This window comes from Homarus americanus, unplaced genomic scaffold, assembly GCF_018991925.1.
Source record: "Homarus americanus isolate GMGI-L3 unplaced genomic scaffold, GMGI_Hamer_2.0 scaffold6317, whole genome shotgun sequence".
Lineage (NCBI taxonomy): Eukaryota > Metazoa > Arthropoda > Malacostraca > Decapoda > Nephropidae > Homarus > Homarus americanus.
Window position 1 is genome coordinate 1,565,790 of NW_024730668.1, and position 26,581 is coordinate 1,592,370.

Genomic DNA, 26,581 nt, shown 5'->3' on the forward strand with positions numbered 1-26,581 from the left:
CAGTCCCATTATGAATAGCCACTATGTACTTTTTTGAATATCTCAAATCTTATAAAAAGGGCAGAATTTGAAGAAAAATAAAGTGGAATACAGTTTTTAAAGGAGTTCAACAGTCTCTGTTTTGAGATAATACTGTCCATTCTGATGATAAACCCTGTAGTAAATAACATTCTCTCTCTTTCATCTTTCATATACAGTACAGGGTGATTCAGCAGAGTACATTAAATTGGAGGATGAAATCCTTGGATAATTCTAAACCACAATGTATCTCTGGTAAAATGTCAGATTCTGCATACGCCCACGTGTTCGTGACAGGTGCGAGCAAATTAAACATAGTCCAGGCATAAAGGAACATGTCAGACAATCAATGGTACAATGTGTACAGGCCTGCATTGAGGCAGAAGGGGGCAACTTTCAACATTTCCTTTAGGTTGTAACAAAGAGGGGCCACACTGTAGAGATCTGTGAATAAATGATTACAAAAACTTACAGGGTGTTTTACTTCAAATTCACTGTCATTAATACAACATTTTAAATGTATTGTAACAGGGAAACTATGCAGAATCTGACATTTTACCATAGAGACATTGTGGTTTAGAATTATCCAAGGATTTCATCCTCCAATTTAATGTACTCTGTTGAATCACCCTGTATATTATATACCTGTACTGTATTGTGATGGTAGGACTCTTTTCTTAACATAATTTTATTTTCAAAATAAAAGTATGACAAACACAAGAGAATAAGGTGCTACTGTGCTACATAGCATAATTCATTATCCAAGTAATTTGTCTAATGGTAGACCCTGCTGGCATATGGCATCACAAAAATTGTGACCAAGTCCCAGGTTGCTGATCTGACTCTGCTTCATTTACACACAATTGCAGGGTCTCAATTGTTTCTCGTATTATTGACAACACAACATTCATATATCGTTTCTCACTATTGATCTTTTTTAATTGTTGTATTTCTTTATGGTTCTTTTTTATTATTATTATTATTATTATTATTATTACCATTAGTGTTGTTATTGTTATTATTATTTTATTTTTTATTTATTATGTTTTATTTACTATGAACTAATTATTATTACTACTACATTTTCGCCCCCCAGGTCCCGATGTGGGTCAGTGACCTGTGCCCCGGTGGGCTAATCCCCATAAAAAAAAAAGGTAAAAAAAAAATGAATAAAAAAATAAAAATAATAATAAATAATAAAAAAAATATTCAAATAAAATTTATTTTCTTACTATATTTTCATTAGTGAGATCTGATTTAATATTAATTTCTTGAGTAAATTTTTCATTTGGTAGAAAATTAGGCACCTCGGTGGGAGAGTACAGTACTACTGTACTGTACTTTGTCTTTCTCAGCAGTGATGCCGCATCCCGGACGTAAATAACCAACCAAATTTATGTACTTCAAAACATTCCACTGCACTCTCTGCCATTCTCCGATTGACAACTATGCTCAGTGTGTGTTTATGAGCCATTCTGTCCGGGGGGCTGCTCTCACGTCCACAAGGAACGTAAAATTACACCATATTATACTAAGCTCTTTCTGTTTAATATGCTGGGGGTCTGGGGGGTGGAGCCCCATGGCTAGGATGTTAGGTATGTTTCTTTGGTTAGGTTGATGAGGTCTTTTAATAATGCTTCTGCTGCTTGTTTTTCTTATTGACAAGGTTAGGTTAGGTTTAATTTAGAAATAATCACTTTTTTACACATTTACCCAACTACGACAGTGTTCACTACAAAACACGGTAAATCCTGACAAGTTGCCACTACTGTACAGTATATGAAATCGAAGTTAAAACTATGTTTTCCTGAAGGTTTTTGGTGTGTTATGAGCAAATTTGACCTTCATTTCTGAGCGCAAATCAATAGCTTCTGATATAAGACCCCCTCCCATCTCAGAACCTAGAGATTTGCCATAAAAATTAAGGTAGAAAGTGTTCAAAACAAATAAAAAATATCGGGAAAAGTCTTGAATCTAAACTAATCTAACCAACTTACCTAACTGGGGGCCTCCACAGTTGTTCGATGTTCTGGGTGTGTAACGCCACATATGAACATACTTAATAAGATGTTAAATATCTTGCATAAACGCAATTAAAGCCAGTAATGCCGGCAGATTTTTACAAGTTGCCCATATTCTACTGAAACATTTAGTTTAGTTTAAGCTAGGCCCACCAGGGATCCTGGGGTGGAGCTCCCAGCTAGGGGTTAGGTTAAGCTCTCCCCCATTATTGTAGGAGGGAGGGGGGCCCAAAAGCGAGCAATTACCGCCAAAAATGAAGGTCAGATTCGTTTAAAATACACCAAAATACGGTCAATTTATAGTGTCACACCGATCTTTATTTTGATATAAAAATGGGTTTTCCTATGTACAGCTCCTCCCCGACTTACGACCTACTCGACTTACGACCACCCGCACTTACGACCTGCCTCATTCGTACCAAAATTTTGTAAAATTACGTATTTTCGAGTCCCAACATCAGTACACAGAGAAAATTTTCGTTTGAAATTCACTTTAAAATAGCCAGCAAGCTTAAAAGTGAGAGTTTTGTGGTGCTGAGAAGAAAAAAGAGACACCCATTTCAGATTTTCTATGTACTGTATTATTTAAGCATTTTCGACTTACGACCTGAATTTGGGTCCCTAACCCCGTCATAAGTCAGGGAGGAGCTGTACAGGCATTTTGATGAGTTTCGAACGAATTTGATATTCATTTCCACCAGAAATCACGTGTTTTTTAGATAACCCCCACTCAACAATTATAACGGAAAAAGTTGGATTTTTTTTTTTAATAAATAACAAATTATGGTCTTATTTTACTTTTGAACATAGTGCCCCCGAAAGAAACAAACCACTGAAACATTTAGATCTAGCTATTCTGAGCATTTTGAACCCCATATATACGTGGTGGAAATGGATAATAGCGACACAATTGAATTTAATTGATTTTAAGTAGTTTTAAGTCTTCGTCTCTGTGAGAAGATGTTATCTGCGCATCACGCATGGGCAATGTTGACTGACATCATCATGCCGTGACCAATGAGCTATTGATATCATCACGCAAATTTTTTTCGACCAATCACATTTGATTCTTCTCAAAGGAAGCATCTTGGGTATGATTTTAATTTCATTGACCAGTTTCACAATGGCCGTGGTGGAGGTAGGCTCGATTTGACTTTGTCAAAGTGTTGTTTTTGCCTCCCAACACTACATCAATTATACAGCCAATGGACCAGAATGTGATCAGCAACTTTAAGAAGCTGTACATGAAGAAAATGTTCAGGTGTCATTAGGCAACTTCCACTGATCCTGAACTAACACTGGCACAGTTCTGGAAGACACAGTTTAACATCCTGGAGGCTGTAAAATTGATTGTGTCCTCATGGCAAGAAGTCTCCACTAGAACCCTCAATTCTTCATGGAAAGCACTGTGGCCATCAGTAGTCCATGATTTTGAGGGATTTCAGGATGAAACAGAGTTGCACCAGGAGATTGTGTCCATCGGTCAGTCATTGGGCCTTGAAGTGGAGGAGGATGATGCAGAAGAGCTTGTGATGTCTCATGAATAGGAACTTACTCCTGAAGACTTGCAGCAACTGGATGAGATGTTAGAGGCTACAGTGGTGAGGAGGAAACGGAAAGTGATGACCATATGTCAACTTCAGAGTTGAAAGATGTTGTTGACCACTGGGAGAAGTTCAGGAAACTGGCTTCAAGGCACCCAGATGTGGAAAATTTTTTACTAGCTTTGTGTCATGTTGAGGACAAAGTGGTCTCCTTCAAACATCAGTTAATGATGAGGAGAGATGCCCCACAGACAAAAATTGACAGTTTCTTCAGTAAAAGGTGGCAGGAACAAGATGCTAGCCCTCAGCCCACCACTTCAAGAAGGAGAGAGGATGTTCCTGGTGGGAAATCTGTCAGTCCAGAGGTTCCTGACATTTTCATGGAAGGTGACTCACCTTCCAAGAAGCAGTAAAATGCTTCTCCTCCACCTCCACTTCCTTTTGTTCTCCCTTCTCCTCCTCCACCTCCCACTTCAAATTCACATCAGCATCATCATCCAGGAGCCTTCTACATACACACCTCAAAGTAAGTGTACTTTACTACCTTTTTTGTTGACTCGAGACAATTTTCGGTGAGCTGGAACCAATTACCCAAAAACCCATTGAAACAACGGTTAACGAGCAACCTTCTGGAACGAATTGTGCTCGTTAACCGAGGGACCACTGTAATACCCGTCGTCGAGGGAGAACGGTAATATACGTCCTCCCTCGAGGAAAGACAGAACCATCCATGATGGCTCTTAATAATGTCTTCCTCTCGTCAAGGATATCAAACTACTGCCGCAAGAGGTGGCCAGAAAGCCGGCTACTTAATGCCTTAGCTCAGCACTAAGTGACACGACTTCCAGTGGACAAACTTTATCACGTGCTCCGAACATGCTACCTCATAGCTAGTGGAAAGTTACAGAGGGTGATAGAGTATATAAATCAAATGTAATTAAACCATTTATATAATACTCATGCCTATAAGACAGGGGCTATTACATCGCTCGGTCACATCATCCAAGCTCCGCGAGGAATAAACTAAACTCGCAGAAAAACCCTATACATAAACCTAACCATTTTACATGCATGTGTGTAAACACTAAACTGGGGAAGCTGACACCTGCGGTTGAACAGCTACTCAAGCCCTAGTCTGCAATGCCTTATTGAGAGTACTGTATATTATGTACACTGGCAAAATTGGATGATTCTGACTTAAAAGACAAAAATATTACTGTATAACTGTCACATTTGCAGTTTAAAAAGATGTGTCTATGACATCATTAAAATTATTATAAAACTATCATATTTGTAGTTTGATAAGATATGTCTATGACACCATTAAAATAATTAACATTATTATCCTTCCTTCACGCGAAGCTCTCTCGGTTCGGCGCGCTGCCCTCACTCGTGGAATGTCACAGCATCCCCAAGCCAGTTTGTGTTACGACTTCACAACATTCATGCGTGCTTAAGTGCTTTTGCTCTAAAACTGTACTCTAACCATTCAAAATAGCTTCCAAGCGCCCATCAAGTGCTATTGATGCTCGTGTAGTGAAGAGGCAACGTAAGACCATTACCCTTGCTGCGAAAATGGATGTAAGAACCCGATTTGAAAAGGTGGAACGTGCTGTGGACAAAGCCGCTGTGCTTGGTCTAACCCCCACAACGGTGCGTACTATCCGGACCAACGCTGACAAGATTAAGGTTAGTGCTGGAAATGGTTCTTCTCCGAGTGCTACTAAGACAACTCGTACTAGAAGCACTGTGATAGAGGTGGAAAAGATGCTGGCAATATGGATGGAGGACCAGAATCAACGCAATGCCCCTGTGAGCCTTATGGTTAACCAGCATAAGGCCAGATCCTTGTTTGACGACATGAAGGAAACAGAGGGTGAAGGATCGAAGGAAGAGACCTTTACGGACAGCCGAGGCTAGTTTCAACGATTTAAGCACTGGTATAACTTCCACAACATAAAGATGACTGGTGAAGCTGCCAGTTCAGATACGGTTGCTACCGAGACATTCCACCAACACCGGAGGACCAAACAATCAACGGAGGATGAACAAGCATCAACAGAGGATGAGCAAACATCAACGGAGGAGGAGCAAGCAGCGGTGCAGGAACCCCAGTCAAACACCATGCGATCGAAAAAATGCTATAGTTTCTTCGTTTTTTCCCCCAAAAAACTCGCAATCTGCTCCATACAATTTAAGTGACACCCATCGCAGACTTCCATGGTCGGAACTGAATTTGAATTTCAAAATATGAGACCCAAAATAAAACTTGAATTTGATTGGGCCAAAAATACCGCAAATTAAACCCAAAATCATTTTAATTGGTTGCAAAAACAAAAACGCTTTTGATTGGCCACATGACGTGTACGGGAACGCATGCGCGTGATGATTTATGAAGAAGAGACACAGTGTGGGAGGTGAGGTAGGCGATAATGGCGCAAGATTAATTGAAGAAAATAGAAAAAATTTTGGATACGCTTCTCCGTTATTACACATTTCCGCCGGTAATGTAATAGATGAAAATCATCTTATAATTAGACGTCTTATTCGAATATGATAATAGATTAGTGCTAGGAATGTGTGGTGTGTAAATGCAAAAAATACCCAAAAACTAACCATTTCCGCCAAAAATGAAGGTCCGATTCGTTTAAAACACACCAAAATACACTGGAAAACATAATGGTCAAACCCTAGGGACTCATGTCCTAAACTAAAAATTTACCTAAATTATATTACAAACCAACCAAGAAAACCTAACCTAACCAGGGGGCTCCACCCCCCTGGACTCAGCATCGGAGGCCTGGAGCGATGCACGAGCAGGGGGTCAGCGGTCCAACGAATTACCCAAAAGTACCCAAAAGTATATTAAATCTGGGTAAAATCTTAACGAATATATGTTTTACATCAATAAAACCTGATTAATAATGTTTTCACTGAAATGTAGTCAAAATAATGAAATAATAAACAGCGAAAAATGCTAAATTCCAAAGAGTCACCTATCCAAAATGGAGATATAATTACCGATGTTTCTGTTACTTTGGGGTATTTAACATAGCCGTAGGATTTACTTTTCGTTAGGTTAGGTTAGCGAAGTGCATCACAATGGGTCTGAGTTATCTCCCTTGTTCACGAACTCTTTGGAATTTATCGCTCGCCAATACTGAAAGTTTTTCGCTGTTTATTATTTCATCTTACAAATTATTTTTACAAAATTACACTAAAAATATTATTAAACATGTTTTGTGTATGTATAACAGATATTCGTTAAGATTTTACCCTTATTTGCTATACTTTTGGGTACTTTTGGGTACTTTTGGGTAATTCATGGCTCCCGGGGGTCAGACCATAAGTAAACAAATCATGGCGATACTTGTGACTGAGCGAAAGTAAAAATCTTGAAAAATTGATATCTCGGTTATCCTTAATTTCCGGTGAAAATATCAGAAGAAAAATGTCTTAGAATTGTGTTAACATTACGAAATACAAATTTTTAATACGGAAATAAAGACCGGTGTGATACTATAAATTCACCCAAAATACAATGGAAAAACTTATTGGTCAACCCCTTGGGACTCATGTCCTAAAAATAAAAACTTACCCTAACCTAACTTGGTAAATGTTTACAAAGTGCCCATTATCTAACAAATTAATGCGATTTTCTCGAAAACGAACCATTTGCTATGGAAACGTTACTAAGAAAAGTTGTTAGAACTGAGGAGATATGATTAGAACCGGACCCAAAAAAAAATATTGTGGGACATTATGGGCAACTTGTAATAAAATACCAAAATGCCATTGAAGAAAAGTGTCTTAGAATTGCCAAATTACTGATTAAAATTATAAAACTCCGGTGATACGTTTAGTGGCAACAAGTGAAATACCCAAAACACAAAATTCCAAAGATTCCCGTGTAACACTTGACCTCAGTACCAGCACCTTGAGAACCACACCGACCCCCACACGAGCGTAAGGCACAGTGTGGGCAGCAGCACTCTATAGGATACATTGTTGCTTCTCACACTAGAACTGATTGTGAACAATGTACAACATTTTAAACACTAATGGTTTCATTCGCCCACTAGCTGTCACAGTGACGGCGACACTCTAACGTACAGTAAACGAGTTACGTTAATTTTGTTTTCACTAAGATTAGGATAATAACAACCTACACTGCACTCTTCACATTAAGCAAATTATCATTAATCACAACTTATTCTGAGTATTCTTTACCTCTCCACAGACTCCACTGTTTAACCCCTGCGGCGAGGTAACTGACCTTACTAAAGATCAACCAAACATGCCGCTTTAACACACTGTAGACAACTAAGTTCCTCCTAATTTCTATTCTTTATTTGCCATTGAATTAAATGTTATTCATATACTTTATAAGCTAATAGCTTATATAAGTTTGTTATAAATTGGGTAAAATGTATTTATACCACTGTCGCTTGGTAGGACTGTACATCGATTACTTTATTTGCAAATACTAAACAAAAACAGCAGTTTTTGACATTCTGTAAGGAAATTTTGATTCAGGTCATAATTTATTTAATGGAGTTACCGTACATGGTGAGTAATAGCATTTACACATGGGGGGGCATAGTGTTGTTCGTTTGTCTCATGGGCGTGAGCATTGTGGGTCATGAACCACAGAGACTCGAACCTGGGTGTTTGTGCTTCATAATAACATTTGTTTCAAGTGTTTTTTTATGGTGTACAGTACAAACTTCTGATTAATCACTTTGTCGAAACTAAGAGCATAGTACAGTAACTGTATATTTACATCATGTAAATGTACATGCATACATGTCATTCAGAAAACATTGTCTTTTTTGCAATTTTGACTTTGTGAAAAAATTATTAGCAAATTACAATTATTTTAATTGAATCATTTTTTATACTAAGTAAGTTCAATTTAACCTTAACTCTGAGTTAATGTAATATGTTGCTTGTGGTGTAATAACGGAACAATATCAGTTCAATAGAAATTTATGTAATAAATATTATACGAGAGTAAAGCTCACGTAATACATTTACTCCACGTTCCCCGGTCCTGTGCATTTGCGTATATAAAATTGCATTATATCCATTAGTGTGCTCCAACAGTTTCGTGCATAACAAGGTTAGTGATTACACTTGAAATAATTATCAAAATACCGCACTTATGTAAGTGACAAGAAAGAAATATAAGCTCGGTACACAGTGCAGTACTCACCAATAGACCTATAATAAATATTCTGTTTTTATACTTTACTGGGTAAGTCAGCAGCTGTTGATGGGCAGCTTTTGTGGCTTTTTTCCATAATTTTATTCTTCTCTATTGTTTTAACTCTCGGAATAAAAATCATTATTACAATTAAAATTTGAAACAAAAGATGGTTAGGTTTAGTGTGTTTGACAAGAACATCTTAGGGAAACTTTATCAATTAGGGGCCTTGTATTAGGAACTGTCAGCACAAAGGAGCCCAACTACTCAACTAAGGAGACCCTGCCCCAAAGCCAAGTCTTACTCGGGTAACTCATAATCATAAGCACTGTTTAACTTATTTGACTTAAGTGGTTTATGAAGCAGGAGTTAAGAAGCCTAATGGTTCACAAGGCTCCGAAGCCCATGGTCGAGGCAGGTGGTGAAGCATCAGACTCCCTCCCGGTGTTCTTCGGGTCGGTCACTGCACAGACGACATGTTCCGCCGAGCCACCCTTCTAGTCCCTCACAAGTAAGAGAATCTCAATCCATTAAATTACTAGCTTACGTTTGGCAGGATACTATAGTTTACGTATCAATAAATGTTAAACTCAGAACCAGTGTGTGTGTGGTGGGATAATAGAGGATAAGATGTTGAAAGTGAAAATGGCTTCCAGTGGCCGGTTAGCATCAGCTGATACAACCAAATGTAAACAAGACGGTAATTAGTATTTCTCCTCGGTGACTTAAAAACTAATATATTAACCTAAACCATGTTTCTTTTGAGCTTGATGCTGTGATGTGTACAAGTCTTTTGGATAAACTAATAATAGAGAATTTATCCAAGTTCCTTACGGTTATTACCAAGGCTGTGGTTATTTGTCCGATCATTGACCACTGCATACACTATTTGTGTGGCATTGATCTAGTTGATGACGCTGATCCAGGATTAATAGTTTTGATCTCTTGCAAACATGTTATGGTTAGGTTAGGTTTGCAAGTGACTGAATACAGTAAGCTTGGAAGGTGTCTTTTAACTCTAAATCAACACAGGCTGGACAAGTAGCGGAAGCTTATAAAGGTCTGTGACCAAACAAAAATATGGTAAATTTTCACTTGGCCTCACTAAACGAAATCGAAGTTGAAACTATGTTTTTAATGTGTTATGGACGAATTTGGATGTTATTTTAGGTTTGGTCATCCTGGGAATTTAGGTTAGGTTAGATCTACAGTAGTTCCTGGGTTGTGGCTTGGTTAGGTGAGGTGGTGGTATCGTTTCGGTCATCCAGTGAATTATAGGATTTTAAGTTACCACTGTCCGAGAGAGCTCCTGTGTGTTGCTCTGACCTTCATTTCTATTGCAAATTACCACTTTTTGTGATTTTCCCCCACCCAAAACCCCTGGTTTTCAATGGGGTCCCCCATTATCGTTGGATAAGAATGGGGGAGCTCAAAAAGTAGTGATTTGCTGTAGAAATGGTCAGAATCGTTCAAGACATACCAAAAACCATCTGAAAAACATATCAACTTCCAGGTAGGTGAATGACAGAAAGGATAATTTTACCTGTTAGGTTAGGTAGGCATGGATATCTAATTACAGGGATGACCTATACTATAATTTTACCCGAATTTGACCTTCATTTATGGCGCAAATCAATAGTTTGAGACAGCCCCCCGTTACATCTCGGCATCTAAGCATTTATAAAAATAAAGATAAAAAGTGTTCAAAAATTATTGGAAAAGGTTTTGAATCTAGCCTAACCGAAAGGTTCCACAATCATTTGATGTTCTGAGTGTGTACTGCCACCTACGAACATACACAATAAAATGTTATATATCTAGCTTATATAGTATATCATTAGGGTAAAGGTGTAGAAGAGGATGACCACCAGAAGGAATTGGTTGAAATTATTTCTACACAAATATCATATTAAACACAAAAATGGAAACGACAATGCATAGAACCTATTAGAACCTGACCTAACATACCCAACCTATGGGTTTGTTGGGTCAGGTTCTATGCATTATCGAGTTAATTTGTGTTAAACAACTTACCTTAATATTGAGGTTGATATAAATCAGCAATCGCGTGGAGGAGTATGTGGAAGTGTTCAACATCATTTATAGGAAACGTCTCTTGAAGAGGGATTCAGCGAGGTAAACAGGCGTAGAGTAATTAAAAATAAAATACTTAAAATCATAATAGAAAGTTGTCGTTTCTTTTAATATACAGTACTTAAAATCATCAAAACAATAAGTACAGCATTGCAAAAATTTAGAAAATCAACCAACAACTTCTGGTGGTTACCCTCTTCTACACCTTTACCATAATTAGAGCCAGAATTATCATTGAAGAAAAGTGTCTTACAATTGTCAAAATTACTGATGGCATCTATAAAATTCCCGAGATTTGTTTAGTGGCAACACGTGAAAGGTACATTTTCATACATAATAGTGTTAAATATTTCACTTGTATGTAATCTGTGCCAGAAATGTCATTGAAGAAAAGTATCTTAGAATTGTCAAAATTACTGATTACTACTATAAAATCCCAAGAATCGTTTAGTGGCAACAATGAAATAATACCAAAATACGGTAATATATGAGAACATCGCTACCTCCAGAAAAAGTTTACAGAATTGTTTAATTTTTTCATGTTATCATTATAGTAAGTATTTAAAGAGGCGGCATTTGCCAGAACCTAATAGAACCTGCCCTAACCAACCAAACAAACCTACCTAACTTCCTACCAGGAAGCTCTGCCCCACCGGACCCCCTGCCATATTAAACAGAAAGTACTGTATTTTGATACCTGGTACTAATGAAAGCAACTTTGTCGATGCATTATTGTGTAATTTTATGTTTTCTGTGGACATGAGAGTACGCTCATACTGAACAGATCAGTTGTAAACAAGAAAGTAAATGACAACATGCTGACTGCAGATTTTCGGAGGAATATTTACAGTAAATAATACATTTTTCACATACAAAGTACGTACTGTGTTTTACACCACAATTTCCCCCCTCCTTCATACCCTTCTAATATAGGTGATTTATGATCATAGATAAAGGAAAAAAATATATAATTAAAATTAAAAGTTGTCGCCTCTTAAAATAATTACTATTGTATAATGGTGAGAACATCTGTGGAAAAAATGAATGAAATTGAACAACTTCAAGTGGTAATACAGTAGTTTCCTCATAAATTACCACAAATAACCAGAGCCTTACTGGCATGGCAGAAAGTAAGTCAGTGAAATTATATAATATAAGGCAGTGTTTTGATTAATTAAGGCTGGTGACACTGATCTTGGTTACACAATCAATCAATATTGACTTGAAGAAAGTGTAAATGTTTATGGTACTGATTTTGTTAACCTTTTCACTCCAGCTGGATAACCATCAATCCATAAAAACTAGGCTTGGTAATATTTGACAAGAGTGGTCTGGCCCTAGCTGCTACCTGAAAAATTTCTTGCATTTTGAGCTGAAAGCTTTTTTACCTTGCAAAATATCCAAAAATGCCCTAGGAATGCATGGAATTCTGTTGATTTGTATGTTGAGAGATAAACAAAAATAGGCAGGGACTATTTGACTAGACATAACGCAGAACTTTCAGAGAGGGCCTCAAGAACAGTATATTCTCATAAATCAAATTTTAGATCAGGTAATGATGACTCACAATAAACAAATAATAGTGTATGACTACAGCCATCCTGATCATAATCCCACAAAGTGGGCTGGGCCTTGAAGTAGATAGAAGTTGTGGCATAAAAAAAAAGACCAAATATTTAAGAGCTGGTACCTGTGTTAACCCTCAAACGTCGGGCTAGGAGAATTTTCACTGCCCCTCACAGATGGGCTAATTTAGAAAATTTAAAACAAATATAATGGAATTGATATATGTACTGTATATCATTCAATTGGATTTGTTATACCGGTATATATTGCAAAAATCACAATAAAAATCTTCCTCTCACACTCCTCTGAGTATAAAAAGGCAGTAAAATAATGGCTATGACGCCATCGAATTTAGCAATGTTGCGGGATCTAGCAGTAATGGCTGCCTCGCTACACGTCGCCCATTTTGTAATCTTTTCCACAAACACCCAGAAGGTAGAAAACCAATAAAAATTTTTATTGTAGTAACCCTAGTAGGCCTAATCCACACATTCTTTGAAATAAAATTTTTATTTTCAGGGCAAACTAAACAAAATAGAATGTTATAACATGAGAGTTGCACATAGTCTCTCCTTGACTTACGACATATGCGACTCATAACAACTCGGACTTACGACGGTTATATTATATTAAAAATATTTTACTTTATTTTCGAGTCCAGACGTTTGGTCGTAACGTCCAAAGACTCTGTACGACAACTACGTCTGGCACGCTGCCGTATGTGTACAGCATCCACGTCATGTTCCGCTCAGTTTGTGTATTAAAAAGGTAAAAGTTTTACAATTATTGCCTGCACTATGTATTATTTTAATCGGTTCGACTTACTACCTGGTTGTCGGAACGGAACCCCGTCATAAGTGGAGGAGAGACTACCATGAAAAGAACAAACGAACGTCCTCTCAATAATATTTTAGTGACACCATGTGTACTGTTATACCATTAATAGAAATAATTTGTTTCTTTCACAATCATATTTACTATATCTGTGGTCATGAATTGCAAAAAATAATCAACATATTCACTCTTCTGGAAGCCGATAATTCTGACACGGGCCTGGTGTCGGTGGATCAAAGTCGGGGATGTTTGGCACAAAATCTCTCCCATCACTCCGAACGAAGGCAAAATTTGTACTAGCTGGTGGTGAATCAGAGTCACTTACTTGAGTACTATCAGGGTCACTTTCCTGGGTAGCAGGCGCAGTCATTGTTCGTGTTGGTGCGTCGCTTGGTATAGAGTGACGTTGCCAAGATTCATTTCCCTCCACCGAGAAATTACTTTTACTGTACAGTATCTTCATTTGGTTTCCACTCATTGTCACCACTAGCATCATCCAATTCTTTCCACCCTTCCCAACTCGAAATCTATTTCTTCAGTAGAAAGGTTTTTCTTCTCTTATATCTCTTTTACGTGATGGCTTGGGCTCTTCGACAGTGGTAACACTGCTGCGCTCACTCTGATACGCTCCCTACTGACTCCCACAAGGGGGGAGGCAGGAGCAGAAGTTGTATCTCCTTCCTCCATGACTCATTGGTTCGCACTGAGGCACACTTTATGGTGATTGGCTTAACCAGTCGGCTTGAGGGGTTGCTGAGGAGACACCTGGCGGGCTAAATGTGAAAATTGTTACTCAGGACTGAAAGATGTCATATGACCACACCCGGCGTTTGTTTTGGGATCATCAAATGACAATAACCGTTGTTTGAGGGTTAAGGAGCTGAGCGAGAAAAGTTTTCAAAAGAATAAAAGTGCATTGGCTCTTCAAGACCATTTCAAAAATGGTGGAGGGAAATTTTTGGGGACCCCCTGGTGTGTAAACGTAACCTAACCCTACAAGACACAAAAAATGAACCTAAAGAACCAAACCCAAATTTGAAGTCAGAAAAAAAATATACAAGTTTCTGATGAAAACACTATACAGTAGACTAATTTTTTTCTCAACGTACATACAAATTAATAGAGGTCTGTGTTTAGTCACTACTGAATATTAACCAACAATTTTCCTAATAGTGGGCAGCAGCAGGTGCGTGGGATGGCCACCCTGAAGGCCATTGCCATGCGCCTGAAATCAGTAAAGAACATCCAGAAGATCACACAGTCCATGAAAATGGTGTCAGCAGCTAAATATGCACGAGCTGAAAAGGAGTTGAAGCCTGCTCGGCCATATGGTGCTGGAACAGCTGCTTTCTATGAGAAGGTATTGATTATTTCCTTCTGTGTAAAGCTGTGTTATCTCTTACCCTTTACAGTACTTATTTTTATTTTTTTACCCAAAATATAAAAGGAATTCTACTTTTGTAATGGAACAGACTTAGTTGAGTACTGTGCTGTATGGGGAGAATTTTATTGATTTAGAATTTAAAGGAGAGAGAGAGAGAGAGAGATTTTTTTTCTCGTGAATTGCAGCAGTGTTAGAAATGGTGTAAAGTTTTCATCTGTAATCTATAAGATAAGCTATGATCTATTTTTGAATATGAGTTTTATTCATACTTTAAATATAGGAAGTGGTATAATATGTATGTATGCATGTAGATTGGTGTGGCTGTCATATTCATAGTATTTATTCATATAAACTGTTACACTGCCTTGTTGTCTATGTGCTCTTAATTTTTGTCTCGTGCTGTTTCATCTTTCTATGGTGCTTTTTTCTCCATTAAATGCTATAGGCAGAAGTAAAGCCTGAGGAGGAAAAACCCAAGCGGTTGATTGTGGCGTGTAGTAGTGATCGTGGCCTGTGTGGAGCCATTCACTCAAACGTCTGCAAGCACATCAAGGCAGAGCTGCTGGCAGATGCCTCCAATGCCGCCATTGTCTGCATTGGTGACAAGTCACGAGCTCAGCTGGCTAGGTCAGTGTGGTATATAATTTTGATTTTAATACTCCGCATACATCTTCTGTGGATTGTGTTAGGAAAAATAAATTTCATACGCAGTATACAGTACCCTGTATTACAATATTTTCTCAGTCAGAAATAGAGTAAGCAGAATATGAAAGAAAATTTAAATTCAGAAATGAGAATGGCACTTTTTTCTTTTTCTTTTTTTTATGTTTAAGGCTGCACATTTTCTACCTTATGTAGATTAGAATTGAATTAGGTTGGTAATAAAAAAAAAGAGGCCATTTTGGGCATCGGAATTTTTTGGGTTATCAATATTTTGAATGTGACAATGTATTGTAACCAGAATGATTAAGGAAGATTTTATGTTCAACATAGGAGTGTTATGCTCTACTGTACTGTAATGTAATGTAGTTTAAGAGGGTCAATAGAAGAAATGTTCAGGTTTAAAAAATGTTTTCTGCTAATTCCAAGTTGCCTTTTGAATGCTGCAGAGGAAAGACACACTCAGGAGGGTAATGATTCTTCTAATTGAGCATCAGTCTGGTACTGCTGCTGGCTACAGTGTAGGATTATGCTAACTGTATAAATAGAGAATTTATGTTACAGTATTTATTGTTGAATAATGCTTAGTAGTGGTTGTCCATAGCTATGTACAGTAAAAATCATTGATTTTATTTTAATTCAATTTTTATTTATATATTTTTTATTAATTATATTCTTCTACTACTACAGGATACTGAATACTGTTCATGTCCTGTCTGTGTACTGTTGGCTCAGATTAAAAGCCACAGCCCAGATACATTCCTGTTCATGTCCTGTCTGTCACTGGTGGTCCAGAGATTTCAGTCTGAGTTGCCGGTGTTCCTAAAGATAGCATATTTCAAAGCTTAATATACGGTACACAGAAAAATCATAATAAACTGATATTATGATGACATGACTTTAAATCCCAGTACAAAGTTATACAAGGATTTTCTTTTATAAACCTTCAAATTTCTTTTTTGGTAATTTTTTTTTTTTTTTGAAAAAAAATCATGATTTTTTCTGCAAAAAAAAAAATCATTGATTTAATCAAGTAATTAAATCAAATTCATTTAATCAATGCCAACCCTGCTGAATACAACTAGAAAGAGGTGGGAAGGAGAGGGATATTGTTAGACAATAAACGCTTTTATAAAATTCAGTGAATATTTAGTGTGTACAGTACTGAAAAAATCATACTGTATTTGTAAAACTAGACTTAATTGTTTCTTGAGCAGTTTTGAAGTTTAGATTTCTAAAATCAGCTGAAAGTACAAGTAATTTAATTACAATAGAGGAATTGTTTATAGAAGTAGCATCTAAGAAGCTGTATTTTCATTTATGTAAACCCTGTAGTAATTTGTTAGTCAAATCCCATACAGGAAAAATATACATTGCCAAAAATTTCTAAAAAGAATAGTGTACTGTATTATGGATTTTGGATAAAATCCCTTAAATTTCATAAGAGTAATTGAATTACCTGTAAAACTTAAGTGTTGCTCTTTTTAACAATGACATCTTATAAAGCTATAAGGGTTGTCTTGTCTTGTCTTCCCCAGCAATAATACTTAGGAGCTGACTCAAGGGTCAGCATAGGTAATAGGCCTTCTTGGCCTATGCCCTTTGGGCTGTGGGACTGAAGTTGTATTGGGGTTAGGAATACAACTTTAACATTATCCTACAGGTCATTGAGGCTGTATAGAATGAGCTAGAGCATTATCTAGTTCGATGAACTCTTGAAATCAAGGTTTTCATCCAAAACGCAGAGTTAACGCTAGCTGAAGACAACTGACAACACTAATGCAACAGTGATGCTAAGCAAACACCTTCCCTTGTTCATAAGTGAATAACTAAACAATAAGTGGGAACTCCCTGTATTTTATTGTACAGTTTGTGTCCTTTTGAGGGAGGCACTTTAAATATGTTTGCATATTGTTTTAATAAATATTTGGCAGCCACAGAAATTAAATGCGTATAGGCTGGATAATTATGGACTAACAATGCTGCTTTTACAGGGTGCTCTCTCAAAATATAATTGCCCAAGTTGGAGAAGTTGGGCGTAAACCTTCCACTTTCGAAGATGCCTCCAGAATTGCTACATTCATCCTAAACTCAGGCTATGACTTTGGCTCTGGCAAACTTGTCTACAACAGGTTTAGGTAAGTAAGAGTAATATTGTCTGATAGTTTGTGGACATATGAAGTCATGATGGTTTTTTTTTGTTCACAAGAAATCTATATTATAACTGTTTGGGACACTGATATAATTTCTATATTACAAATCCTTACACCAACAGGACTGTGGTATCTTACGACACATTGGAGTTGCCTTTCTACTCGGCTTCATCCATCACAAATGCAGAGAAGATCTCTGTGTACGACTCTCTCGATGCTGATGTAATTCAGTCTTATATGGAGTATTCCCTGGCATCTCTTCTTTTCTATGCACTAAAGGAAGGTGCTTGTTCAGAACAGTCCTCAAGAATGACTGCTATGGACAGTGCTAGCAAGAATGCAGGTGAGTTTACCATGATGTTAGCTATACTTTGCCTCAACTTCTCTTTAAGCATGTAACAAGGTTAGCAATTGTATAATAGACTGTACTGGATATAGTTTTAAAGAGCAAGCTGTCTTGAATATTGATTTAGCAAATAATTTGTTTCCTTTTGAATTATTGCCTGAATTTTTAGGAGGGTTTTTATTCTCATTCCCTTTGTCATTTTATAAGCAGCTAAAACACTTGGGCCTTTCCACCAAATGTTTATTCACACCCGTGACTTAGTTGCTTTGAGGTTTTGTACAGTAAGTCCTCTCTTTATGTCATGGATGCCTTCTGAGAAAATACAACTTAATGATATAAATGGAGGAATCATTGCTGGGGGTATTTCTTGGGCAAACTTTGCAAAAAAAATTTATTAAATAACTACAGTCCCAATGTTACACAGTACAGTATTGTAGTAAGCTTAAACAAACAAATATTACCATATAAGTGTACAAAAGAACAGTAAGTCTTGAAGATTTTATTGTAGGTAGTAGGTATCTACCAAACAGGGAGGTACTACTGCCTGGGAAGATATTGGAAGCATAATGTGTTGTCTAATGGTAGACCCTGCTGCCATATGGCATCACGAAAATTGTGACCAAGTCCCAGGTTGCTCATCTGACTTTCTGCTTCATTTACATGCAATTGCAGGGTCTCAATTGTTTCTCTTACCATTGACAACACAACATACATATATCGTTTCTCACTTTTGATCTTTTTTTTGCGTTTTTGTATTTATAGCTCTTTATTATTAATATTATTATTATTTCAGTTACTGTATTATCATTATTTTATTATTTTATTTTTTTTTGTTTTATCATAAAATTTATTTATTATTATTATTATTATTATTATTATTATTATTATTATTGTTATTATTATTACATTTTCGCCCCCCAGGCCCTGATGTGGGTCAGTGACCTGTGTCCGGGTGGGCTTATCCCCGTAAAAAAAAAAATTGGAAGTATACCTCCACTACTGTGTGGTATCTTTACTGTAATACTGTGAACAGGAGCTAGTGTGTGCACCCACTGTCAGCTAATGCATTGTGCTGGATGTCAGGCTGTTGGTAGAGATGCAATCTATTCTAGTTTTATTCTTTATGATGTTTTTTCTCTATTTTCTTTATAATTCTTTTAACTAGAATTCTCGACATATTTATAGATACAGTAAACCCTCAAATGTCCAAACAATTTTGGGGTTCTGGGGAGCACTGTGCACTAAGCAGTCACTTGTTAGCTCCTCAGTGGTCCTTAAATTTGTTTTTTAATGTGCAAAAAATGTCATGTGTGTTTCCTTTAAAAAAAATTCTTTAGTTTGAAGTCAAATTACAAATCATATATTTTTTCTATTTAACATTGACCTATAATATTTTATTTCAAATGATATTTTTTTTCCTTATTTAATTTGCATATTATTTTATTTATGATGAAACATACATCATAAGAGGCTGATATATATATATATATATATATATTAATGAATAAATATAAGCAAATGTGGCAAAGCCAGTGCCCCCCCCCCCCTCCCTGCAATTTTTTGTGCCCATTAGCTCTTGTTAGGCTCATATCAAATCTGATTAGACCACTGTACAGTATCCCCATTAAAGACAATACAGTAATCATGAGCAATTAACTTAAAAATTTAATTGTTAACTTGTAGAAGTTAACATTTAAGTTAATTGTTCCTTGCCTGAATTGGACACTGCAACAAAATTTAAGTAACTGAGAGGCGATAGACAGGCAGCTGCAGTGCCGTCACACCTTTGACAGTCTGTGTAGCTACAAGTACAAACGTGTACTGTAAGGGAAAGCCAACGACATGGATGTTCACTCAATGGGTGCAAGGGTTGGTGTGTTTTATATTACATAATAACTATTTTTTCTAAGGAGATAATTGATAATTAATCAGTCAGTCAATTAAGTTAACTGGTGTTTTAGCTATTTAAATAATAAAGGTAAGATGTTTTATAAAAAAAATTGTTAATGAACTGTACAGTTCATTAAAAGATAATTTATTTTTTATAAACTATATTATTTTATTTATTAAAATATATACTGTATTGTCTTTAATGGGGATACTGTACTCTGGTCTATTGAAATTTGATTAATGCCTAATAACCAGACATGGGGTAATCGTAATCGATTACATTTTTATTTTTGGCAGTTATCGTAATCAATGACATTCAAAATGTAATCGTAATCACAATTACAATAGTACAGTCATCCCTTGGTTATCACGCCTAATTGGGACCGCGCCTAGTGCGTGATAACGAAAAACGCAATAACGGAAGTACAGAACCTATGGGATTTACTCTAATTGGTTCCAGGCACCCAAGACCCAACCCCTATTTTCCCATTTAAACCCACTAAAGATATAGATAATGTTATGGTAAGTATCAGAAACACACATAGGCATGGCTAGCTTTATTACAAAGTGATGAAAAGGGTACGCTCAATACTGTAGTCCACAAAACATGTAGCTATGCTTTCTTTATTTGAGTCCCCGTCTGAGGAGTCCGTTTTCTCATCGCTTCAGGACGCCTGAGTCCTCCGTTTTCTCTCATCTTAGAGTGCACCCGAGACTTTGTTATTCCTTAGTTATGACACAGAATTTGAAATTGCAACTGGGGTTGCAATTGTTAAGGCAACTAGATATGTCTGATTACAGCAAATGTGTTATTGTCAATTTGTAGGTGAAAGATTTTATCCTCAATAGATGTAGGTGAAGCAAGGGGGTAACAATACACCTGGAGGCAACTGCGTGATAACTAAATTCTCGGCCTGAAAAATGCGCTATAACAGCAGGTGTGCAGATTTTGATGGAGGTGTGATAACGAAAATAGCGATAACCAAGTGCATTATAACCAAGGGATGACTGTAATTACATACCAGTACTTCATTTCCTTTTTTTACAATAGTGTGCTCGTGATTTTCCATCTACTGTACATTCAGTCCTTTATATGATTCAGTAAACATTCACCATCCATATGTCTAATACTCTAGCTGCTAGTAACAAAATATCGAGTCAGTAAGATTTAAACATGAAGTTCATCAAAAATAATAAGTTTTAATTTCAATATCCCTGTCCTGAGAAGGTGTAACCACTAAATATTTTCTTATTGCTGTTGATGTTTATGTATAAAATGAATGTTATACAGTACAGTATTTGAAATTTAATGTTAGTACAGTATTGCTTTGATAATCTACATTTACGGAAAGTTATGTCTTGGGTATATCCATGTATGCAGTATACCTTACATTTAATTTTATCAGAGCACTAAAGTACTATCTTCTTACAAGCATTTGTGTTAATAATATTGCAAAACCTCAGAACACTTCAGAGTTACTTAGGTTAGATACATTCCTGTATTTATAATTTCCATATTAATTGCATGAAAATTTTGATCCATATATTGTATCAGATTAAAATTTTTCTTGTCTGTTAAATGCTTGCACCATTATGTGTAATGCATTATGTCTACCCTTTTCATCTCTCAGAAAATATGATTTATTGTACCAGGTTGACACAGTACAGTAAATTGTGTTTTTGTACTACATTCGTTTATTTATGCACATTCGTTTTCCAGTTTTTTTATTTATTCATTATTATTTTCTCGTATGGCCAGCCTCCTTTGGTGTATGTTATATTATAAATAACGTACAGTACATTATTAGATAATAGAAAAAATATTAATAATTGGTAATTTGACTTCAAAATAAAAGGACAAGCTGAATCAGAAGGTAATCTGTTCCTTGATGGAACTGATGGGACTATTTCCTGCTACATCCACGTTTATTTTTATTTATTCATTATGTTCTCAGATGATCTGCCTCCTATGGTGTATGTTTCATTATTAATAATATTGAATATTATAGAATAGAAAAAATTCAATATATAATTTTTTATTTGACTTCAAAATAATGAAGAGATGGACTAAACTAGAGTGTGTGTGTGTGTGTGCGCGTGCGTTCGTGCGTGCAAGAGAGAGATGTGGTTGCCTTCTGTTCTTTTTCCAGGAGGAATACCATCACCATGTGTGTTGAACTTATAACTAATGCTAACCAATCATAGTGCAGCATTATGGGCAAGTCCATTCTAAGATTGGGGGAATAAACTGCTAACTCACGGGACCGAGAGGAGGAAAGGTGCCAAGGGGTTGCTCGCTGGCAGTAATTTCAAATGACTGCGCATGGTGGGAATTTCAACGAAAATTTTTTACCGGTCTGGACAAATGTTTCTTGTCTGGAAAGGGTTCAGACTATTCAAAATCTGGATAGGGTTTGGACTTTCAAGGGTTTACTGTATTTTCAAATTTACACCTTTATCAAAGGGAGCAAAGGCAAACACCAGTCACATTAAGAAAATTTGAATAATTAATGGCACCAGGTAGTAATAAAACCGTTGACTGCAGCAGGCTATTTGAAACCGCTTTTAGCCGTTTTTTTATTTTTTCTTATTAAATAGTAAAGCAAGCCTTGTTATCTGTATGAAAATACAGCACTCACCATAGATGGTAGAGGAAATTGTTTGTAGAGGCTGCCCAAAGTAGCAACATGGATTGGCTCATGAAATTTATTTATTTTTAATATTAATTTAAAATATCTTGATTTAAATTGGAAATTGTTCACAGATAGTGAAAGGGTATAATTCGGAATGACAAAAATGAGGATTTACTGTACAATATCTTAATTATGACATTCCAGATATTCAGGGTACAGTACTGTATAGTACTTGTATACCATCAGGCAATGTAGTACGCTGTACAGTAATGTATTGATACTTTCATGGTTTTAGTTTTCCAAATCCTGTTGCTAACTGTATATATCCAGTACTTCAGATTGTTTAGAAATAAATTTATTCATTTCAGGTGAGATGATTGACAAGCTTACACTGACATACAACCGTACGCGGCAGTCTGTCATTACTGGAGAATTGATCGAGATCATATCCGGCGCTGCTGCTGTCTAAAGGATGTTATTTGCTTCTTATATTAAAAGATCTTGAGATTGGAAGTTTTTGTGTATAAAATGTCACATGGTCTGCTGTAGAAAGGTTCCCAGCCATAAAAAAAAAAATCTTTGAGGCATACTGTACATTGGAATCCGTGCCATGCATTACCCCAATTAGTAATTCCTCACCAATGTTAAAACTTAACTACCAGTGTAACAGTGTAAGCTAACCCCAGTGTTTAGTCTGGTACTTGGAAGTTACCCAGATTGTTGCATTCTGTACCAACAAGACAAAAATATAATGTGGTGTGTTTGCTGGGTTTCTCGGAAGTATGTGTCTCAGCCCAAATAAATAATATGTAGAGTGGGATTTATCAAGGTAATTCTTGCTTTACTCAAACTTTTTGTGTAACCCAGCAAATAAATCACAACCAGAATGTAGAGAAATGCACCCTGAAGTTATGTTGTCTGTACAGATAAAGATAATTTTGGTGTAATAAAGTTGATATACAGTATACCATATTTTTTATTTTTACCACTCATAAAAAATCGGGCATTGGGTACAGAACATATCTGGGAATTAGATATTTTCGGGTAAAGAGACGACTCTCTCAAAGCCGGGGAAAAAATCCCTCGTCCTCAGAATTTCCCGGGTAACGGGTGAATTTTCTCGGAAGTTACAGAAAATGCACATTGCATCATCTCTTGAACCCGGAAAGAAATCCCCCATCCTCGGGATTTTTCTGGGTAACGGAATTTTCCAGAATGATGCATTATTTCATCTCTCAAAGCCGGAAAAAATCCTTCATCCCCAGAATTTTCCAGTTACCGGAAAAATTATCTCGCAATTTCCAGAAAGTGCCCCTGGAATATTAGTCCGCCAATACAGTACAGTGACCCCTCGTTTAACGAACACCTCGGTTAACGTAATTTCGATTAACGAACTGCCTTCCATAAGGATCTTCAATTCGGTTAACGAAAAAAAATTCGGTTAACGAAGTTCTTACGAACCGACCTCAACATGTTTTTGCTTGCACTGACCGGGCAACCAGCTTTAGTATCAGTCCGCCAATACATTAATCGGTTCTAGGGCTTAAATTCCTTACTATTTTAGTAAATATCAAGAAGTTTATACTATTCAATAATTTTAAAAGTTTAATATTCAATTTTTTAGTCATTTTAACAATTATTGAACATAATTGAAGGTAAAGTGACTAGTTTAATGCGGCATCCAGCCTCTTAACACAGCAAACAGGAGTTAGTCTCTCTCTGTTTTCACTGGAGGTAACATCTTGCTTGAGACTCTCTTCAACTAAACACTTTTTTTTCTGTGTTTCCAAGCAAATTATTGGTCATTTTGAAATATATTTTACATATTGACAATATATAATGCAGTGCAGTGTTGATTTAAAGAAAATAATCTTGAATTACACCAGAGAGCTAAAATTTTATGGGTGAAATGGCGCCATGGGGTGACTTCTCTTCCACCCCAATGCCTTCTTTTCTTCCTTCTCCTCCACCCCAATTCTAAATCCCATCATCATCATCATCATCATCCAGGAGCCTTCTACATACACACCTCAAAGTAAGTGAACTTTTCTACCATTTTTGTTGAATTTAGGAAATTTTCGGTGAGCTGGAACCAATTACCCAAAAACCCATTGAAACAATGGTTTCGGTTAACGAACTTTTCGGTTAACGAACGACCTTCTGGAATGGATTGAGTTCGTTAACGGAGGGGTCACTGTAATCGGTTCTAGGGCTTAAATTCGTTCCCATTTGAGTAATTTTCAAGAAGGTTGTGCTATTAAATATTTTTTAAAGTTTTATAAAATTATTAGTCATATTTACATTTATTTAACATAATTGCAGTACAGGAAACTAGTTTTTGGTGCGCCAATCAGCCACTTCACTCACCCACCACGTCGTCAGTTTGTATCTCTCGTCAGTGGAGGTAACATCCTGCTTGTGGCTCTCTTGAACATAAACTATTTTTATGTTTTCACAGTACAATTATTGGTCATTCTAAAATGTATTTAACATATTGATAATATATAGTGCAGTGCAGTGTTGATATAAATAAAATAATCTTTATTTACAGCAAATAAACTTCAAATTTGTGGTGAAATTGTTATTGAATCCAGCATGGGTCCAAAGAAATCTAGAAAGGCGATTTCAATCTAGGTAAAACAGGAAATCATAAAGAAACATGAAGAAGGCATTAGAACAAATGTGTTTAGTAAAGAATATGGCATGTCGGCATCAACTGTGTCGACAATTCTTGTGCAGAAAGACGAGTTTAAAGAAGTGAAAGTGAGACAAATCTACCAGTGTTTTTAAAGGTAGATCCTTAATTGCAGAAACAGAGAGGTTACTTCTCATTTGGATTAAGAAATAACAAAGGAAAGGAGATTCAATTTCGACTGAATTTATTTGTGAAAGAGTCAGGGAAATCTACGAACATTTGAAGGAACAGCAACCTAGTTCTTCTAGCACAGAGTTTGAAGAGTTTAGGGCCAGCAAGGGCTGGTTTGAAAAATTTAAGAAAAGAAGTGACAATTTCAGTGTTATTAGGCATGGTGAGGCTGCCAGTGCAGGTAAAGAAAGAGCAACAAAATTTGTAGTGGACTTTAAGGAACTGGTGGAGGAAGAAAATTATCTTCCACAGCAAGTGTTCAATGTGGACGAAACTGGGCTGTTCTGGAAGAAAATGCCCAAAACGACATTCATCACCAGAGATGAAGCCTCTTTACCTGGGCATAAACCCATGAAGGACCGTCTCACTCTATTGCTTGGTGCCAATGTTTCAGGGGACTTCCGACTGAAGCCTATGCTTGTCTACCACTCTGAGAACCCCAGGGTGTTCAAGCAACAAAAGGTGGTAAGGCATGGGCAACAAGACAGCTCTTTAATGAATGGGCTGTTGCGGTGTTTTGCCCTTCTGTGAAGAGCTACATAACCACCAATAAACTCCATTTAAAGGCTCTTCTCCTTATGGATAATGCCCCTGGTCATGACCCTGAACTTGCCAGCACTTTGGAGGCTCGATTTGACTTTGTCAAAGTGTTGTTTTTGCCTCCCAACACGACATCAATTATACAGCCAATGGACCAGAATGTGATCAGCAATTTCAAGAAGTTGTACATGAAGAAAATGTTCAGGAGGTGTTATCAGGCAACTTCCACTGATCCTGAACTAACACTGGCACAGTTCTGGAAGACACAATTCAACATCCTGGAGGCTGTAAAATTGATTGTGTCATCATGGCAAGAAGTCTCCATTAGATCCCTCAATTTTGCATGGAAAACACTGTGGCCATCAGCAGTCCATGATTTTGAGGGATTTGAAGAAGAAGCAGAGTTGGACAAGAAGATTGTGTCCATTGGTCAGTCAATGGGCCTCGAAGTGGAAGAGGATGATGTGGAAGAGCCTGTGATATCTCATGAGCAGGAACTTACTCCTGAAGACTTAAAGCAACTGGATGAGATGTTAGAAGCTGACAGTGGTGAGGAGGAAAGGGAAAGTGATGACCATATGTCTTCTTCAGATTTGAAAGTGAATTTTAGAAGGAGAGGAAAGGTGCAGTGGCTTACCACCGCTTGCGTGATGTGGGGTTGTAAGTTTGAGGCAGCAGCAACTTGCCTGGACGTGGTGAGGAGGGGGCAGGACCCTGAGTCAGGTGAGCGTCAGGTTAAACGTCAGGTGCGTGTCGGGTTGGGCAATGGTTTCTCAGTACTTGGTGGAGATGTTCGGGGTACTTAGTTCTAACTACAGGAGCAAAC

General features: G+C 36.9%; 2 protein-coding genes across 6 annotated transcripts in view; one reads left to right on the forward strand and one right to left on the reverse strand.

Annotated features, from left to right (window-relative positions):
* Positions 1 to 7,864, reverse strand: part of LOC121867170 (protein arginine N-methyltransferase 9-like) — a gene marked incomplete at its 3' end in the record, with an annotated part of 30,455 nt that extends 22,591 nt beyond the window's left edge. The window contains 1 exon segment of one of the 5 annotated variants that reach the window (XM_042366951.1): positions 7,814 to 7,864. Coding sequence is in view for 3 of the 5 variants with exons in the window: in XM_042366947.1 (XP_042222881.1) it covers positions 7,520 to 7,589 (70 nt within the window). 5 annotated transcript variants of the gene reach the window in all.
* Positions 7,865 to 9,163: 1,299 nt separating this feature from the next.
* Positions 9,164 to 23,314, forward strand: LOC121867172 (ATP synthase subunit gamma, mitochondrial-like). Its single transcript, XM_042366954.1, has 6 exons — positions 9,164 to 9,300; positions 14,457 to 14,643; positions 15,113 to 15,294; positions 17,322 to 17,465; positions 17,603 to 17,823; positions 22,718 to 23,314. The coding sequence occupies exons 1-6, from the start codon at positions 9,266 to 9,268 to the stop codon at positions 22,816 to 22,818; spliced, it is 870 nt and encodes a 289-aa protein (XP_042222888.1). The 5' UTR covers positions 9,164 to 9,265; the 3' UTR covers positions 22,819 to 23,314.
* Positions 23,315 to 26,581: the final 3,267 nt, after the last annotated feature.

What these genes read in the sequence shown, in the direction of transcription:
- LOC121867172 (XM_042366954.1), top strand. Translation starts at nt 9,266, where the DNA reads ATGTTCCGCCGAGCCACCCTTCTAGTCCCTCACAA. An exon ending in CTTGTCTACAACAGGTTTAG is followed by an intron (nt 17,466 to 17,602) that starts GTAAGTAAGAGT and finishes TTACACCAACAG; the next exon opens with GACTGTGGTATCTTACGACA. An exon ending in CAGTGCTAGCAAGAATGCAG is followed by an intron (nt 17,824 to 22,717) that starts GTGAGTTTACCA and finishes TATTCATTTCAG; the next exon opens with GTGAGATGATTGACAAGCTT.